Below are 18,706 nucleotides of genomic sequence, written 5' to 3'. Positions count from 1 at the left end.
AGTGCTGCGAAAGCCAGAGTATTTTTAAATCCTGTGGATATGTAATCTTAGTCAAAGCAGCAAACAGAGCTGGATGTTCCTGCACTGCAGCACTTTGCCTCATTGTGGACCACAAGTTGTGTTTTTATATTTATTGACACGGCTCTGGAAAAAATGAAGAGAACTTCATTGTAAACCTCGTGGTTATTCCATTTATCTGAACTCTTCCTGAGTTAAAACAGCAGAGTTGTTGTTTCTGTATGCTACTGGGGCAGTCTGACATTTTAAAGATTGGCAATAGACGATGGCCAGAAAACTGAAATTGGTGCTCTCCTATTTATAGGCAAACTCATTAAAGTTCATATTGAAATTCTTTAAGGAAGCCAGATGTGTATTATTACACAACCCAAGGCTTTGAGAAGTTCAACTGAGTTTTTTTGTTTTTTTTCTACAACAGGAAAGTTTTAAACCATTTGTACTTCGCTACCTCCCACAAGCTAACCCTCTATAGTTTTGAAACGGGTTGCAGACTGGAGAGTTTGCCCTTTTCTATTCATGTGTTCAGCAAAAATGACCTTTATAACCCCGAACTGATCTTACACGTCATACCACCAAACAACAATGGAGATTACATTCAAATTCAAAAATATATTGAGCCCAAATGTAAATTAAATGTTGCTGTAAATTGAAAGAGTTATTTTAGATGCCGATGGCTGTGAACATATTTGTCTTGTAGTGAATTAATTCTATAAACCAACCTGACAGAGAGAAAAGGCTCCACTTCGTCACTTCACACAGAAGACTCTACTTCTGCTTTGTTGTTCGCCATTCTTGTCTTCTCGCTGTTAACCGCTCACCTCGTGTGGAGGATTTATGTCCTATAATCTATGTTTAGCGCCACTTACAGGTATGGGGGAGTAAAAGTAGTCTTTAGGTTGAGGTCGTGTGGGTGACAACATTTCTGGAAACGGTCCCATGATGTGGATGTGGGTGTTTTTGAAACTGACATCCCATAAAAAAAAGAAAAGAAAGAAAGAAAAAAACTCCCATGTTGCCTTAGAAATGAAGTTTGAAATGCATGCTGTTTTATCTGATTCCTCTCTGCATGTTTTTAGTCAGTCAGCCCCTATCTGATGTCACTTTCAAAAGTCTTGGAATTGATATGAACTACAGCTAGTAGAAGTATTTTAGTTGTTTTAATATTTTTTTAGCTACGTAGTCTTTAGAAGACAGACGTTGTGTTTAATAAAAATAACTAAGTACATGTAATTGATCTGATTGAAGAAATAAATCTTAATTTTGGTAAAGTTCCAATTTTTTTTAAATTTTTTTTACGTTCTTTATATTTGTAATAAAAGTATAGGTCAATAATTCATCCTGTAGGGGGCGCTGTGTGGTGCAGCTGTAGAGCGGGTGTCCCATAAACCTATGACCTCCACTGCTGTCCGGTTCCCGACCTTGAGAGACTTGCTGCATGTCTCTCTCCCTTCTTTCTTTCTTTCTTTCTTTCTTTTTTCATTCTTTCTTTCTTGTCAGTAAAGCCTCTAGTGCCAAAATAAATAAATAAATAAAAACAACATGAAGTCTGTAGAAGAAATTTTAGATTTTGACAGACCATGACACTGATTCTTTATTCAACAGATTAGAATATGCATTCTGAGACTCATTTATCAGATAAAATGTACTTTTTGAAAATAAACTTTTATCAGCTATTAAATATACTTTTCATTAAGACATTTCTCTATTGAAAATGTTTTATTTTTTTTGTCTCACATAATATTCTAATCCTATAAATTCACTAGCTTGAAGCAGAAAATCAGAAATAAAATCTTGAAAACATCAGCCATCAGTTTATTTATTGCAAATAAATCAACTTTCCAATTTCATACAAAAGTTCTTGAACAACTCTGGATGGTACATTCCAGTAAAATGAAATATGCAGCTAAAATACAAGACTATGGTTTTGTGGCTTTTAGCTCTTAGTGTCAGGCTTTAAAAGTTTCTCTTCCACACCAGTCTGTATTTGTATTCTCCTGGTGAAGCTGTGGCTGGGACGGATCAGCTGACCTGCTTGTGAAGCTGAAACACAATGTTTCCTGGAACAGCCTCTCTCTACCTGTCTGCACATAGCTGAGTGTGTTTCAGCTGGAGCCGACCTCAGCACAATCAGACTCTTGTGCGACTCTGTTCCCGCCCCCCCGCCCCATCCCTCCAGGCGGTTTGGATTCTTATGGCACAGCTGACTCCCAGAATCAGGAATGTTAAGTCAGTGGAGGCCCTCTCACATTTAAACTCCCAGCATGCCCTGTCAGCACACGTACACATGGGTTCCTGGCAGCTGCCAAAACTCACCCGCAGAACAACCGGCAAACCGGCTCTGACAACAGGATCACCAGGAGAGGTGGGAGGAGGAGGAGGGAGTCGAATTACCCCTAACTACCCCCCTGTCCCCCTCTCCTCCCCCCCTTCTTGTCCCTCACATGTTCAGCTGTACACTTTTTCGGTTGAGTGCACAGAGATGAGGCAGCAGAGAGTCATGGACTGCAGAACAAGCTCTTGTTGTGCGGAGCTGCAACGGTCCTGATTAACTCTGGTGACAGCAGAGTTCATGTTCTCCTTGCAGGTCACAAGTTCTTTATGAAAGGAACCCAGAATTGGTCAAAAATACCAACTGGACCCAAATTTAAAATGCAAATTTTGTCCTTTAAAAAAAGAAGAAGAAAAAAAAAACCTTTAAAAAGAAAAGGGATTGCATCAGTCTAAACCAGAAGTGTCCAAAGTGTGGTCTGGGGGCCATTTGTTGTGCATAAAATAATTTTGTTCGGTCCTGGACCATAAGTCAAGAATGGTAAAAGTTTGGCCAACAAAGTTGAAAACAATTGATGACCCCCCAAATTTGGAAATGGTCAGTTTTTCCTTTAATAAGGCAACAGCCTGAAGGCCTTTTTATGATTTGTATCTTTAATGATGTGCAGATTTCCATAAATATTTGTTTTATTGTTTAAGCAAAAAGAAAAAAATTCAATTAAAAATCACAATAAACTTTTTTTTTTTTCATTTTTAATTGAATTAATTTTATGGCCCACTAGTAGCTTCAATTTTCCAGTTTTGGCCCTCAGGGCAAAAAAAAGGGTGTGCTAAGTGGAGCAAAGACTGCAGCAGAAGTTCTGCTTTTCCCTGGAGTCAGTTTGGACCAGAGGAGTCCAAACTGTTGAACTGACCAACGCAACACGCTGTTTTTCTGTTGTGTCGTTTCATTTTTCAGTTAGGCTCTGGCCTTAGTCATGTGCAACACCTATGATGTGTTCGTATCCAGGAACTTAAGAAAAAGCTTGAAGACCCATTATTTAGCTTCTTTAACATTTTTTGAACACATAGATGTTTTAGATCAGAGGTTCCCAAACTGTGGGGCCCCGTGTCATTGCAGGGGGGGCGCGGGAAGCCGTCTGGATGAAAAAAAAACAAAACATGAACACTGCATGCGCTGGTTTTTTTTACCTTAGAATAGCCAACTCTCTGTTATTCCTATGTCAATTTGATACAGTAGAGGTTTCCACACTTCCCATATTTGTGTCCTCTGTCACTTTTATCAGCAGTTAAAACTGTTTAATCCGTTGTTATCATGTTGTAACCTGTTTTTCCGAGCCGCCTTTAAACGCAACATGAGCGCTACGACCATAGACATAATATAAGGATAGACGCCTCATGCCCCGCTGTCGCCTATTGTCGCTGACGAGATTTAGGGCGGCCATCTTGGAGCGGTATACCACTCTACTCGGTCCTATGTGTTTAACAGGCACAGTGACGGATCAGCGCATTTAATCGATCATAACACGCTTTTTTGTTACTGGAAACCTTATTCAAACAGCTATCAAAGCTACATTTATAAACAATTGTATTATTTAAGTATGTTATTTAAGTTATTTAAGTATTTAAATATGCTTAGTGGCTAAAACAATAGAATAGGAATGGAATATTCTGATATTGATGTATAAAGAGCATATTACAAAGCACACAGCCGTTCATAATTTATTTAATAAATTATTTAGTAATATCAATACATATTTAAATAACTATACAACACAAATAAAGATTCATAATGGCAAAATAAATAATTAATACTGAATTATATATATATATATATATATATATATATATATATATATATATATATATATATATGTTTATATATGTTTATATATATATATATGTTTATATATATATATATATATATATATATATATATATAATTTTTTTTTATAAAATAAAAAAAAAAAATATATATATATATATATATATTTTTTTTTTTTTTTTTTTGCCGACTTCTAGCTTCAGAGATTCAGCAGTTGAGATTAAGTCCAAAATCTGATGAGATCCATCCTGCTGCAGTGAATTCGTCTCTCTTTATAGATTTCTCCCTCTTCTTCCTCACATCGTGTCTTTATGAAACTTTCAAAACAAAAACGGAAGATTTGGGATGTATCTTACTAGTGAAAGAATTACATATAAATAATAGTCTTTACCACCTGTGTAAACTTTGCTGGTGAATGTTATAACACATAAGTTTTATAATATGTGTTATATTGTTTCATTTCTAATATAGGCTCTTGTGTCATATAATCTAAGTCAATGTTAGAGAATAATTAATATTTTTAGATGTACAGAATCTCAGTTAGTCTTCATAGCGGGGCTGAACCCGTATTACACCGGGTTCAGATACCAGCTAGGCGAGATACCAGCTAATATTAGCTGGTATCTCGCCGGTGGACATAAATACAGTAAAGTAATATTCTAATATATAATATAATCACAATATATACACAATAATATGTCCATCTTACTTGTGAAATGCTGTCTGTGGAGCCCTCACATCAATAATCCATAGATCCGAACAATAATATCCCTCAGAGCTGAGGCATCGTCTATTGTTTTGATTGAGGAAAGTAGGAGTTTATACCGCTCTAAGATGGCCGCCGTATTTCCTGCGCCGGAGCAGCCAATGCGGCGTCTACCCTTATATTATGTCTATGGCTACGACGCTCGCGCTGGTTTACACCTGTGGAGACCTGCTGCTGCTGGGCGGAGCTACGCAGGTTTGTGTTAGAATCACGGCAGCAAACCAGCAAAACGCAAAGAACTTTTCACAGTTTTTCCCTCCAAACTAACCGACTGAGTTGAGTAAAGCTGTTGGATGCAGGTAATGTTAGCTAAAACATGACTAGCTAATATCAATACAAAACCTTAAGCTTAACAAGTACCTTGTAGGCTACCGATGTTGGTGTCTATTTTCAGCTACGTACATTTATTTTGCCCCCCAAAAAGTCGATCCCACCCCCCCACCCCACCGTCCTCCCACACGCGTCGTTTCAACCAGACAGCCATTTAGGGGGAGGGGGGGGGAGCAGAAGAAAAAGTTTGGGAACCACTGTTTTAGATTCTGGTGTTTGTCAGATTCACTCTCAGCTGAGCCGCGGTTGCCACTAAATACATTTTGTATTACCATACTGTACTTCCCATTGATGTTATCGCTGTTATAATATATGCAGCTGTTTGTTGTGGTTTCTTGTTTTTCTTTTTGCAGGTTCAGTCACTTCTAGGGTGCCAACTTGTGTTCTCTCTGCTTCTCTTTAAACCTTTTCTCCACCTTTTCCCCCTTTCACTTTTTTTTTCATGCCAAAAGTCATAATGTTCCACTTGTGAAAATAAACCTGTTGGTCCTCCCTTTGACACTCAGACAAATGAGCAACCATGATCCTTGATTAAGCTAGCATGATGAGGTAATGAAGTGGTAATTCAGTTTATTTTTATGTGTATTACAGACACAAACATAAGCCACATCTTCAGGAAGGTCCTGAATTCTCTTATTGTTATTTCACAACTTTTTCACAGTGCCAAAACTTTAGTAATTGTTTAATGAGACAAAGCACGATAAAAGAAACCTGGACGTTCTCAAGTCTTTTAAAGTCGCAGGAGAAGAAAAAATGTTCAATATTCTTTCAAATAGTTGGGTTGTTTTAGGTTTTCACCCTGAGAATATTTTGATAGCTGCAGCCAAAAAGTGATAAAATTGTTTACAGAAAAACAATTTATGAAAATTTGGAGCTGTTAATAGAAAATAAGCATTTTATAAAGAGATCCAACTGAATCAAATACTAATATGTACTTATTTAAACTACAAATTAAGGTTTCACATTTCACATTCCCTCTTGAAACTTATGTGTTGTAGTTTCTCAACTCTACTTAAGATGTTTTCTCTTTTTTTTTTCTTTTGTATTTGAATGAATTAGGGGGGGGAAAAAATGCATGCACAGTTTAGCTTTTCTATTGTTTCTGTTTTGCATCATGTTTTTAAAGCATTTTGTAAATGCACAACAACTTTGTCCAAATTCTCTCCAAGGTTTTAACTAAATGAATCAAAGAAAAAAAATACAGAAAAACAACTAAAGGTCAGAAGTTTGATGATACAACTAATAAAAAGTATTGTATCAGTCCCGATATCGACCCAGTATTTACTTGGTATGATAACACCAAAATATGTGGTACTGCACAATGCTCCATTACAGAAAAAGTGAAATAACTAAAATAACCCAGGTCTTTAATACCATAAAAATCACAACACCGAACTGTAAATTTAAACTTGTTTTAATCAAGGAAATCTTTATATTTTCACTCTGGGGAAAAAAAAAATAAAAAAAAATAAAAAAAAAATCTGGAACTTTAAAATCACATCTTTGTTTTATGAAAATTAACTTTTTATTTTTTTATTTATTTTTTTTCTTTAGTCATGAAATTCCTTTAGATAATACATTTTCTTTTATACGTATTTGAAAATATCTTTTGCTGGTTTTGCTTTAGAATATATGTAAGCAGATTTATTTTTTTTAATTTCAATATACTTCTCATTTGGGGGAAAAAAAATAAAATAGAATTCATCAATGCATATCAGTCCAGACGTCAGATACAGCAGCTGTACCAGACATCCATCATCGTTCTGGACACCCCGGACCACCACAGAGAGCCTGGTGGTGGGGGGAAAAGAGAAAAACTCCTTGCCGTTTCTGATGTAGCGCTAGAAAGTTGGACCCTAGTGACCGTGTTGTTGCTGTGTGTTGTCCATCGTGAGGCCTGCTCCCCGCGTGTTTAAAACAGCGACCACCAGGGATGCTCTGGTGCTCGCCCTTCTGAAAACACCGTGAATTTTGCTTCGCTAAAACAATTGTATGTATAACATAAAACCCAGCTGATCTGCACTGTAACTGACTGCTGGAGTCAAAGCTTTAATTTATTCTATGACCCCCCCACCCGCCCCTCTGGACCCCCGTGCTGTGAAGATAATCCTCCCCCTGACATTTTGGGTAATCTTTTCAAAGAAGAGCCTACAGATCTCAAACTGTATGTCCCTCTCTGGTTCTCTCTGGACCAGAATAGGATGATTGCTCACCTTCTCTATTCTCCATAAACTCCAGCACAGGAAAAAAATCATCTTAAGCAGGTCCTCACTCTTTAAATATGAACTATATGTTCCAAACTGGATGGTGGTCATTGGTTTCAGTCCTAGTTATTAAAAACCAATCAGCTGGTTTTAGTAGCACCTCTCTCTCTTCTTTTTTTTTCTTTAAACATAAAAGCATAACTCATCCTTTTAAAAAAAAACACAATGAGAAATATCTCATTTGCGCATTATTTCCACTTTCAGAGAATCACACAACCACTCCAACCCTTAATCCTACAAACTTTTTTGAGATAATACACCAATAAGTCCCTGAACATGTACTTTTTACGCCACAATACTTTTTAGTAGGCTATTACAGCACGATTTGTCATGCACTTTTAACTGTCGCTTCTGCTTTTTTTCTTCTTTAATGAAAAATACCCCTAATGTCGCACATCTGTCGTGTAGCTTGGACTAACAGCTGCTGTAATTCTCCTGCTCAGTCGTCATCCACGTCGTCCCCCTCGGACTCCTCTCTCCTCTCGTACATCTTGTCCCTCTGCCGCTCCTGGATCTCCTTCATCTCCTCGGCGTACCTGCAGAAGGCTCCTCCGAACTTGCCCCAGGCTTTGAACGGGATGGTGATAGAGTTCCTGTAGCTGGGCTTCACCTCGCTCACGCGCAGGAACACTCCGTATTTGTTGGAGCCGACGTCGAAAAAGAACCGCTTAGAGTCCACCATGATGGAGGTGCCCTCGGGGAGCTCGCTGTAGCCCCCCGCGGCAGTGCCCCCCGTCAGCTCCTCGTCGTCTCCCCCGTAATCATCTATGAGCTTAGCCAGGGCGTCTCTGAACTCTATTAGCCCTTGCGCCGGAAGGGCAATGGTCTGGCCGGCCAGCATGCCACCCACGGGCCCCCCGACCCCAAAGCCAGGTCCGCGGTTTACGGTTTGCCGGATCCGCAGGAACCTACCCCGCTGGTTCTCCTTCAAGTCCAGGTAGTACTTGCGGTTTTCCCGGACAAGAAACTCGCTCTTTAGAGCTCGCCTCGGCCCACCGTCTTCACCCGCGGTGGCCTGGGCTATTTGCTCCGGAGTGCTAGGCCCCAGCTGGGCGTAGTGCTCGATGAAATCCCCGAGGTAGTCACGGAACTCCGCCGCAACTGACAGCGAGAGGGTCAAGCGACTTTTGGAGCCCCCGGCCCCTACCTCGGCAATTTTAATGAACCTGCCTTTACTGTTCTGTTTGACATCCAAATAGAAGCGCTTGTTCTGAATGTCGAGGCGCTTAGACGCCAGCTCCTGGGTCTCCTGGTCCCGCTGAAAGTGCTGGAAGCCGCCTCCTCCTCCTCCGCTACTTCCACCGCGCTCACTCCCACTGTCGCCATCCGCCATCTTCAGCTCCACCATTCGGCTTCTGCCCCCCTCTTTCTGAGCAGCAGCTCGCTGCGTGCAGTCGTCAGCCAGTGTCGACTGCCAGCCCTCCCCTCAGTTCTCCACTGAAGCGCTGTGATTGGCCCAAACGCTTGCCACTTCGACAACTTCACACGTTTGTGGCGTTTTTTATTGGTCAATAAATTTGCCTATTAGCGTCCATCTTTAATATCACTGGTCAGCCATTGGTCCACAAAACAGTCGAAGTTATGTCAGCGAATACGTTCTTTTTTCAAACATTTTATTTTATTTTATTAAAGTTATAAAATCACAATAGTTGTGTAACATATTTTTTTTACTTTTAAAATACGTTTTTGAATAATAGGAAAAATAGTTTCTTGTTCATAATGGATATAACATGACGTGACTGTCCAACTCTTTAACTAAAGCCTGGAGTATTAGTTATTGGAAATATAAGTAACTATCAAATGGGCAGATTTTTTTACACTTGTTTTCTAAGCCATGGTGTTGCTACATTGTTGTTGCATTACCCGATTCTGCCAGTGGATGTCGCTGTTGTATACTCTTTATCCACCAGACTCTCCACTTCTCAGTCAAGTGTGACAGCATCCTCTGTAAGATTAAATGACAACTAAAATGTGGTTTGGTAATTATGGAAAAAGTCAAATTGACAAGAGCTCTCACAGTAGTAACACTAAATTTCAAGTCACTTTTATTTGTAAAGCACATTTCAGCAACAAGGTAGTTCAAAGTGCTTTATAATTAATACATCATAGTGATCAATTATGAAACAAGCAATAATACCATCAACAAAATTATCAGGCAAATATACATCAAATATGCTGGTCAATGTTTCACTTTCTACTAGTCAAAGGCAACTCTAAACAAGTGGGTTTTTTAAGCCTTGTTTTTAAATAACGCTGTTTCTGTGGTTTTACAGTTTTAGATTAAGATTTTTTGTTCAGATATAAAAAATGGAAGATTTGAAGTTTAATTTACTATATAATTTCATCAGGTTCTCCTCCCTTTAAGTCACAGTCCAGTACAAACCTGTAAATCAAGTTCCAAACTTTTACCTGCACAGCCAAGCATTGTGAAGGACTTTGTTTCCATGGGAACTTTCATAAAGCCAACAACCTAGAAGCTGTCAGCTGGAAGTTGCTGGAACCTCAGTTTCAATTTCCACAATGGTGCAACAATTACATAATTTCATAGCATAATTTCAAAATTGTAAGGGTGCTGGCCAAAAAGCACGCCCTCAAGCTTGACTGAATAGTGAATACCAATCAAAATATCTTCTACAGAAAAGGTTTATGGTAAAATGAGACAAAGTTTGAGTTGAAGTGATGAGAAGTATGAAAAAAACCGAGGTTTTCCAACATAATGATGTTACTTTCAAGTAGTTAAAATAAAATAGCACACGATGCTAATGATAGCAGCCATGTTACACACATAGAGTAGCTTTGGAATGATCAAGCATGCTGTTGACATGTTGGTATGGTGGGCCCCGTAAAAATATATTAGGGCCCCAAAAAGGCTTGGACCGGCCCTGGCATCAGTGCTACCATTGTGTTCTCGGTGCAAACAAAGAGAAAACAAGTAAACAGCACAATTTTCAAATGATTTTATTTCTTCTAGACAAATGTGATCATATGTAAAAAAGAAAAAAAAAGTATTTGTCCTGGCTGTGCCCTCTTTTACGGCTCGGTTTTCAGAGAGACATTTTTGGCCATGAAACTGATATGAAAGGAACTTGATTTTTTTCTAACACATCACACACATTCTATGCTGTTACGACAAAGTGATACTTTTAATAACTATGTAAAAACATATATCTTTTCAAAATAAAAGTTACACACCATAGCTTTAACAAAAATCACAGCATAATAAAGAAGCACACCTGCACAACAAAAGCCTACTTTCACTCTGCTGAGTAACTCATTTACTCTAGCAGGAGCTGCTCACACAGAACACTCGTGATCATTTTTCTTTATTTTCACAGTCACAACACTTTACTCTAAACAAACAGCTTCATCTGTCCAGTTTTAAATAGATTCAAACTCTACAGAGAGATACACACACACACAGTTCACATTATTGCACGCCACCCAGTTCAGGTTGGAGTTTTAGGCTATTTAAAGTCTTTTGGAGATGCACTGACCCCATATTAATATCTGTATTTGTCGCAAAATTGAAACCATTTGAAAGAAGGTTTATTTCAGTTTATTTTTTTTACATGTTTGACCAAGATAGTCCACCTATTGTTTTTGTTAGATTCAGTTTCTTTATTATTTGTGTTAAATTGGCTGTTATACTCACAACTGCACTGACTGAACATATTAAAGTTGGTTTTACGTGTTTGACCAAACTTGTGAAGCTGTTGGTGTGTTTATGTGAGCTGTACTGGTGCAGAGTTATCAAATTATGTCTCAGTTTAAAAAAAGAAATGTTTAAAGTCGACTCAGCTGCACTGGATCGGTATCGGCCCATACTTAACTTCAGATATTGGTATCAGAAGTGAAAAAAGTGGATTGGTTCATCCATATTGATTAACAGAATGACTTCAGTAGTTTTGTTAAAAAAAATAACAAAAGCTGATGGTTCTGAAGTTGGTTCCAGCATCACTGATCAGTAGTACTGGGGGTACGGTGGGTAGGTTCCTCTGAGGTGAGAGGTGGCGGGCAGCATGACTCCTGGGAGGCTGCTGTACTCGTAGACGGAGTCCAGGGGCAGAGCGGAGGTGCTGGACAGAGGCGAGCTGTACTGAAGGCTGTGAGGGTGAACATAGGTTGCGGGGGTGGCGGGGTCCGGCACCACCACGGCGGCGGCGGCGGCGGCCGGGTGGTACCGGGGGTACGGGCCGGCCCTGTAGGCCTGCAGCTCGGGGTAATGCAGGAAGTGAGACGCAACATTGGCGTGGGCCAAGGCGTCCTGCACCGTCCTCTTCAGCTTCATCCGCCGGTTCTGGAACCAGTTCCTGATCTGAGACAAACATCACAGAGGGAACGTATGAGGCTGAAGCAAACCGGATGGATGATAAATAATGTTTCATTGAAAAATCAATGTGAAGATGAAACATTTTATTGAAAAAAAAACAACAAAACAATAAAAAGTTAAATAAAACTGACATTTTTAAAATCAATTTATACATTCAGATTTGTTTGGTAACAATAACTAATAAATCTTCTTCTGTCCCAGGTACAAGAAAGGATGTTGAACTTAGATGAAAGTAAGTAGTTCTTTCGACAACTTACAAGATATTTTCACCCTGATTTATTATGAAGTCACTTGTAACCTGGTTACTATCTTATTTGTCTTTAGTTGTGCCACCCTAAAATTTTTACTGGCCACCCTGACCAAAACTGGTGATGAAAGATTTCTGGAGACATCAATGCCAAAAATAACCTGCAATATATGGAGTGCAAGTTTAAAGTGAGGAAATTAAAATAAAATTAAAGTTTTGGAAGGGTTTAAAAAGTAATATACGAGTTCCAGACAGTGACTGCTTTACTAAAAAACAACCCAAATATCTACTAAGATCAAAGTAATTAAAAAAAAAGTCATTTTCCAGGGTTATGAAAGTAACATGAAAACGTGAAAGTTCTTAGCTACTTTATTAAATGTTAAAATAGAGAACAAACAAAATGTAAAACATAAAGAATGAATTCTGTTAGATTAAAACACATTTTCCAAATGGTCATTTAAAAAAATCATGAATTGAACTTAAAGTATTAATCACTCCTAATTCCAGTGCATAATTACTGAAGACATTTAGAATTGATGTCTGTTAAAGGTTAAAGGTCAGAACAAGGAAATGATCTGATTTTTTTCTTAAGCTGTCTGCTGAGCAGCAGTGGAAGCTGACTGAGGACAGTCACCTGCTTGTCAGAGAGGTTGAGCTTCTTGCAGAGCTCCGCCTTGTCCTGCGTTCCCAGGTACGCGTTCCTCTTGAACGCCCCCTCCAGGCTGCTGATCTGCTCCGCTGTGAAGGCCGTGCGGGGCCTCCTGCCCACCGGGGGCGACGGTTGAGACTTGGAGGAGGCGCTGACGGCGGGGGCGGAGGGGGAATGAGGCTGACCGCCTTCGCTCTCGTAGCCGGAGGTCTCCTCCTCGGTGCAGCTGCTGAAACCGGCCTCACTTCCTGCTTATTGCCAGAGACAAGCAGGACAGGACTTTACGGGAACCTTAACAACGAGCGGACACAGAGCTGAGCGCCGCTGGTGGTGTTAAATGAAGGGAAACGCATGGACCACTGTTTCTGCGAAGATTCACAGGAATGCTCAGCGGCGACCACAAGGGGGCGCCAGAGGGTGGGAATTGCCCCCTAGAGAACCATGTTCAGTTCATACAAAGACAGTCATCTTCCTCAATCAAAGCATAAATGTGAAACCCAATAAATACATTCTAAATATTTTTTTATTATTATTTTCACCTTTGCCCCCCGCAACTTTTTTACCTGGACTTGGACTTGCCACCCCAAAGAAAAATTTTGAAATTTTAAAGCACATGTTGACGTATTTGTGTAGTCCTTTGAGAAAGAGACATAATTATCTCATAGTTATTGCTTTGCAGATAAATATAGAGAATAGCATTATCTTATAAAACTAAATACTAGTGAAAACCAACGTGCTTTAGTTCTAATTTGTAATATTAAAGTCCTTAAATTGTTCCAGCTGATACCAAAAAAAAAAACATATTATACTAGTTCACAAGAACAGACACCAGTGGTTCCCAAACTTTTTCACCTGGCCCCCCCAGTGGTTTCCAAACATTTTCTGCCCCCCCTCCCCCCCTTATGGATTACAAATAGCTGCCTTTTTTTAACGACGTTGGTGGGGTGGGGGTGGGGGTTCGACTTTTTGGGGGGCAAAATGACTGTACGTAGCCGAACATAGACAACAACATCAGTAGCCTAAAGGCTACTTGTTAAGCTTAAGGTGATGTATTGATATTATGATATTAGCTAGTCATCTTTTAGCTAGCCTGCATCCAACAGCTTTACTCAACTCAGTCGGTTAGTTTGGAGGAAAGACTGTGGAAAGTTCTTTGCGTTTTGCTGGTTTGCTGTCATGATTCTAACACACCTGCGTGGCTCCGTACAGCAGCAGCAGGTCTCCTTCACTGCCACACAGGTGTAAACGCAGCGCGAGCGTCGTTGCGCTCATGTTGCGTTTAAAGGCGGCTCGGAAAAACAGGTTACCACATGTTAACAACGGATTAAACAGTTTTAACTGCTGATAAAAGTGACAGAGGACACAAATATGGGAAGTGCAGAAGCCCCTACTGTATCAAATTGACATAGGAATAACAGAGAGTTGGCCATTCTAAGGTAAAAACCCAGCGCATACAGCGTTCATGTTTTCTTTCTTTCTTTCTTTTTTTTTCATCCAGACGGCTCCCCCCCCCCCCCCATTGCAAGGGGTGGGGGGTGCTATTACTACCATTACAGTTTGGGAACCTCTGCACTAAACTAAGATAAAAGTTATTGAATGTTTTTGCAAAAGTGAAAAGCAAAAGGAAACTGATTACTATAAGAATAGCAGAAACATACATAACCAGTATCAGCCTAAAAATGAATAAATAATAAAATAAATGAAAAATTGTAAAATCAGTAAGTTGTATATTTTAATTGTACTATTATTTATTAAAGTTAAGTGAACAAAAATATAAAGCTTTAAGTTTTAAAACCGAAATTTGATAAATAAAATAAAGCGCACAGTTTAACTATCCTGATGTTGACATTTAAAATTTGAAATCCAATATTTATTAGTACTTTTAGGACAAGAGTCAGTGGAATTTTTTTTTCCAATAAAGTGCATTAAAAAGCAGCAGATAGCAGTTCTGAACCTGGCACCTTTAACTGTTTACAGAGTGAAACTCTCACCCTGATTCCTGGGACACGTTCGGAGCTGAGGAGCTTCCTGACTGATGGTGTCGATGTGCTGCTGCTGCTCCGGTCCTGGAAGCTTCTCAGGTTTTGGTTTGCAGTAAAAACCTGGCAGGCTCTCTGAATGCGTCCCCCAAGCTGCCGGCCCAGATGCTGGCCCCGCCGGCTTGCTGCTCTGGGCCAGCCACTCGATGGAGAAATGGCCCTTCATCCTTACTGAAGGTTAAAGTTTCTCAGTGAAGAAAAAAAAAAACCTTTTGTTTCATAAAAAGAAAATTTAAAAAAAGTGAAGCTCAGCTCAGAGTTCAGGTCAGAGGAAAGTTCTCCTCAGGACGGTCACTTGCAAAAGGTCAGAGAGTTATGATTGTATCTCCAAGCAGGAGCCGCATTTATAGCAGCCGTCCCCAACCTGAAGATCAAAGTATGCTGCATCCCCTCCTTCAGTTTTCACAACTGAAGTAATTAAGACGTCCCATTCAGTCTCAATGAGGCTGTTAGAGTCAGGCTCCAGTGAGTCTGGGAAGGACCCCCTTCTGTCCTCCAGCACCCTCCTCCTTCCTGCCTGCAACAGATAATAGACTCACATCACCCCAGACCGTCTGCAGCTCCTCTACAGCCGCAGCCGCGCCGTGTAAAAACACGCGGAGCGGCCATTCTCTGCCGGGGAGACGTTTCCGCTCAGGACCGGTGTGGAAGCGCGTAAAGGTACAGCACCGAATTCATCTGAAGTAGTCTGGAGTCAGGGTTCAACACTCTGGTTTAATGCAAACCATCCTCAAATGGAATTAATGTTGCATCTGTTTTGAGAAAATGTGCTTTTTGTCACTGATTTGGCCCTTTTGAGTATATCTATCTATCTATCTATTCATATATATATATATATATATATATATATATATATATATATATATATATATATATATATATATATATATATATATATATATATATATGAATAGATAGATAGATAGATAGATAGATAGATAGATAGATAGATAGATAGATAGATAGATATACATAACACAATTTTAAAATAGTATACAAGGAGAAAAGCACTTTAAATAAAAAAGTTCCATAATCTAATAATAATTAATAACCAAACAAAACCGGGAGAGGATTAGAAGGTGTGACAGCTAATATTTCCCACTTTCTTTGTTTTCATAAGACAATATAATTATCCTCTGTTTATTTTAACCCTTAATAACCTAACTTAACTTTTTTTCTTAAAGTTAATCACTTTTTTTTAACTGCAGAATCATGCAGAATTTCCTGCTGATTAACCCGAGAGAAAATAATGACCGTTAGATGATCAGCGGGTGTCAAGCGGCTCGTCATCATGGCCAGTAAATCCGGATCAGCTGCTTTAGAAAGATGCTTCCTGCATCTCCAAGTGAGAAGGAGTCATCGGGTTAATAAGCAACATAATGAGCAGTGAGTGGTTTAACATACAGACAAGAGTTAATCCAGAGATCATCCTGAGATTAAAGGCAGACTTTGTAAAGACTGATATTACTCATGCAAACACACCACCCACACCCCTTCACACACACACACACACACACACACGCATGCACGCACGCACACACACACACACCCCAAACCAACTTTTTTTCCTTTTTTTTTTGCTGTTAAACTAGTTAAATAGACAAAAACTGCAAATGTCCAAAACAACAATGCGGTGAAATGACCAGCAACTAGTACTACGATGGCGTACTAGGGCCATTGTAGATAGAAATAAAAAAGAAAGAGTAAATTTCCACCAAAAAAAAGCTCAGAAAGTTTGAGATTAATGCCATAAATTTTCTAGAAAAATCTTGAAGTGTCAAAAGTCGAAGGAGTTTTCTAGCAAATTTTCAGAAACTGGCAAAACAAAAGGGATAAAACAATGAGCTCTGCCATCACTTTCTAACAGTTTTCTGTGTTCTGTGTGTTTTTTATACGAAATGCGAAAGAAAAGGGGAAAAGTGTAAACTTAAGCTATATTACTGCCTCTACTGGAAAAAGCAAGTAGACATTTCAGAGACAATATCCCTGCATTTAGACTAAAAGAAATAGGTTTAACTGACTATTTAGCTTTTCAGTGTTCTAATTGATTGAATTACTGATGATGATCCCAGCTGTTGATTAACTCTTACCTCGCCGCCATGACTGAGCAGAGTTCATTGCGGTTAAAAGCTAGCTGGCCTGGCGACGCTGTATTGTTCGCAAATGCTGAGTGGATTCAACATGTAGTTCGATTGTAAAGGTATATTAAAGTCAAACAACAGGCTCTGCCGCCATTGATAAGATAACATGCGAGGTCGGGCGCTGCGCGTGGTAAGAAGTCACGTATTTTAGGCTCTCGATATATTTTCGCGCGGTATCTGCGCGCGAGGATGAAACGAGAACTGACTGGTGTTAAAAAGTAATTACCGGGACACTTCAAAGGCAGTCGGCGCTTTGTTATCAACAGGCGGGATGAGGGGGAGAGACGCAATCATCAATCATGTTCAGAAAGTAAGTCTGAGACTGGACATGCAAGAATCCTTTCAGCTATTTCATATTTCCCGCTCCAGGAAATAAACTATGAAATAAGCAAGCAAATAAGGAAATGCATGCGTTTGACGTAAAACCTAAAAATAAAAAAATTAACACACGAAAATATTTCAATTAAAAAAATGATCCCGTAAGGTTATTAAATAAATAATATTAATAATATCATTGTGCATATATTATTTACAGTTTTTCTTTCATTATATTTTTCTTTCATTATAATTTTTTATGAATGCATGTTTTATTTATTCATTTATTTTGGATTGTGCATGAATTATTTTGTAAACTGAATTAAATATAATTAGGTATAAAAAAATCTGAGGGCTTTTTAGGGCTCGTATATTTATTGATTTAAAACATTTAAAACCCCTCAACATTAAGGAACTGAAAAGCCTATTTTGTACATTGATTCCAGATTGATTCAAATACAATATATTCGTTCATTTTTGTTTTGGCATTATTAACAATTAAAAATAATGTTAAAAAAAAGATAACCAGAAATAATATTTATGAATGAATGTTATAAAATTGCTTGATTGTTGTGAGAAATCTGTCCACTGATTATTTAGAGAACTGGGTCCAGAGTTTTCCATAAACCCTGTAAAACTGGTTGCAGAAATATGATTTATTAGGTGCTATGTCAATAACAGACATAATAATGAGAAAAAAATTTCTTCCAATTCTTAGGAAATACTGTTGTAATTAAAATGAAACTGAAACATTTAAATAGCCGTATAAATACATTTGTATTGTTATCAGTGTCTTTGTCACCACTTGTTTCAGTCTTACTGCTGCCAGATGTAAGGGCAAAAATGCGACAAGTAGTTCCTTATTCACATACCAATGTTCTGGTGTGATTAACACCAAAGGGTGGCTTTTATCTGTGTGTTTCTGCAATATTGTTCCCACTTTTTCTCCCTATACAGTAACAGAGCCAGATTTATGGGCTTTCATCTGATAACAGCCAAGATGACCCGTTTGGACATTGGTCATAAAGTTAAAAAAAAGATAATAATATATGCTCTAAATCTTTGTTTTCACTGTGTAAGGAGTCATTCTAGAATGACTCAGAGTCCAAAGTGGCTTACAGCAGGTTGCATTTTTGAATTTAAATCTAAATTGTCAAGCTTGACCAAAGTATCCCAAAGTAATCCCTTGGCTGTGTGTTTCTGTCAGTGTTTACCTTCACCGTCAACCAGAAATGACAAAACAGAGGAAGCTGCAGATTGTTGATTGGTTCAGTCTAGAGTTCAAAGGACTGCTGGTGATTGGTTTTCACTATCACCTCCACTGCTGCCTGGCTCTGTCTGTCTGTCTGTCTGTCTGTCTGTCTGTCTGTCTGTCTGTCTGTCTGTCTGTCTGTCTGTCTGTCTGTCTGGATGATGATAATGATGATGATGATGATGTAGTAAAGTGGGGTGGATGTTTGATAATCAGCCTCCTCCTCTCCCTCTTCCCACTCTTCAATCTGAGGACTGCAGAG

At 39.0% G+C, this 18,706-nt stretch overlaps 2 protein-coding genes across 2 annotated transcripts; both read right to left on the bottom strand.

The window, feature by feature from the left end:
• Positions 1-5,760: 5,760 nt before the first annotated feature.
• purbb (purine-rich element binding protein Bb) lies at positions 5,761-8,878 on the bottom strand. The gene has a single exon (XM_014982542.2). The coding sequence runs from the start codon at positions 8,817-8,819 to the stop codon at positions 7,911-7,913; it is 909 nt and encodes a 302-aa protein (XP_014838028.1). The 5' UTR covers positions 8,820-8,878; the 3' UTR covers positions 5,761-7,910.
• Positions 8,879-10,413: 1,535 nt separating this feature from the next.
• Positions 10,414-15,293, bottom strand: ved (ventrally expressed dharma/bozozok antagonist). The gene is made up of 3 exons (XM_088010644.1): positions 14,689-15,293; positions 12,683-12,948; positions 10,414-11,786 (listed from the first exon to the last, which is right to left on the bottom strand). The coding sequence occupies exons 1-3, from the start codon at positions 14,900-14,902 to the stop codon at positions 11,433-11,435; spliced, it is 834 nt and encodes a 277-aa protein (XP_087866770.1). The 5' UTR covers positions 14,903-15,293; the 3' UTR covers positions 10,414-11,432.
• Between the last annotated feature and the right edge of the window lie 3,413 nt (positions 15,294-18,706).

This window comes from Poecilia mexicana, unplaced genomic scaffold (genome assembly GCF_051168715.1).
Source record: "Poecilia mexicana isolate PSO_F unplaced genomic scaffold, ASM5116871v1 scaffold_12, whole genome shotgun sequence".
NCBI classification, from domain to species: domain Eukaryota; kingdom Metazoa; phylum Chordata; class Actinopteri; order Cyprinodontiformes; family Poeciliidae; genus Poecilia; species Poecilia mexicana.
This window is presented reverse-complemented; position numbering and strand designations above follow the sequence as displayed.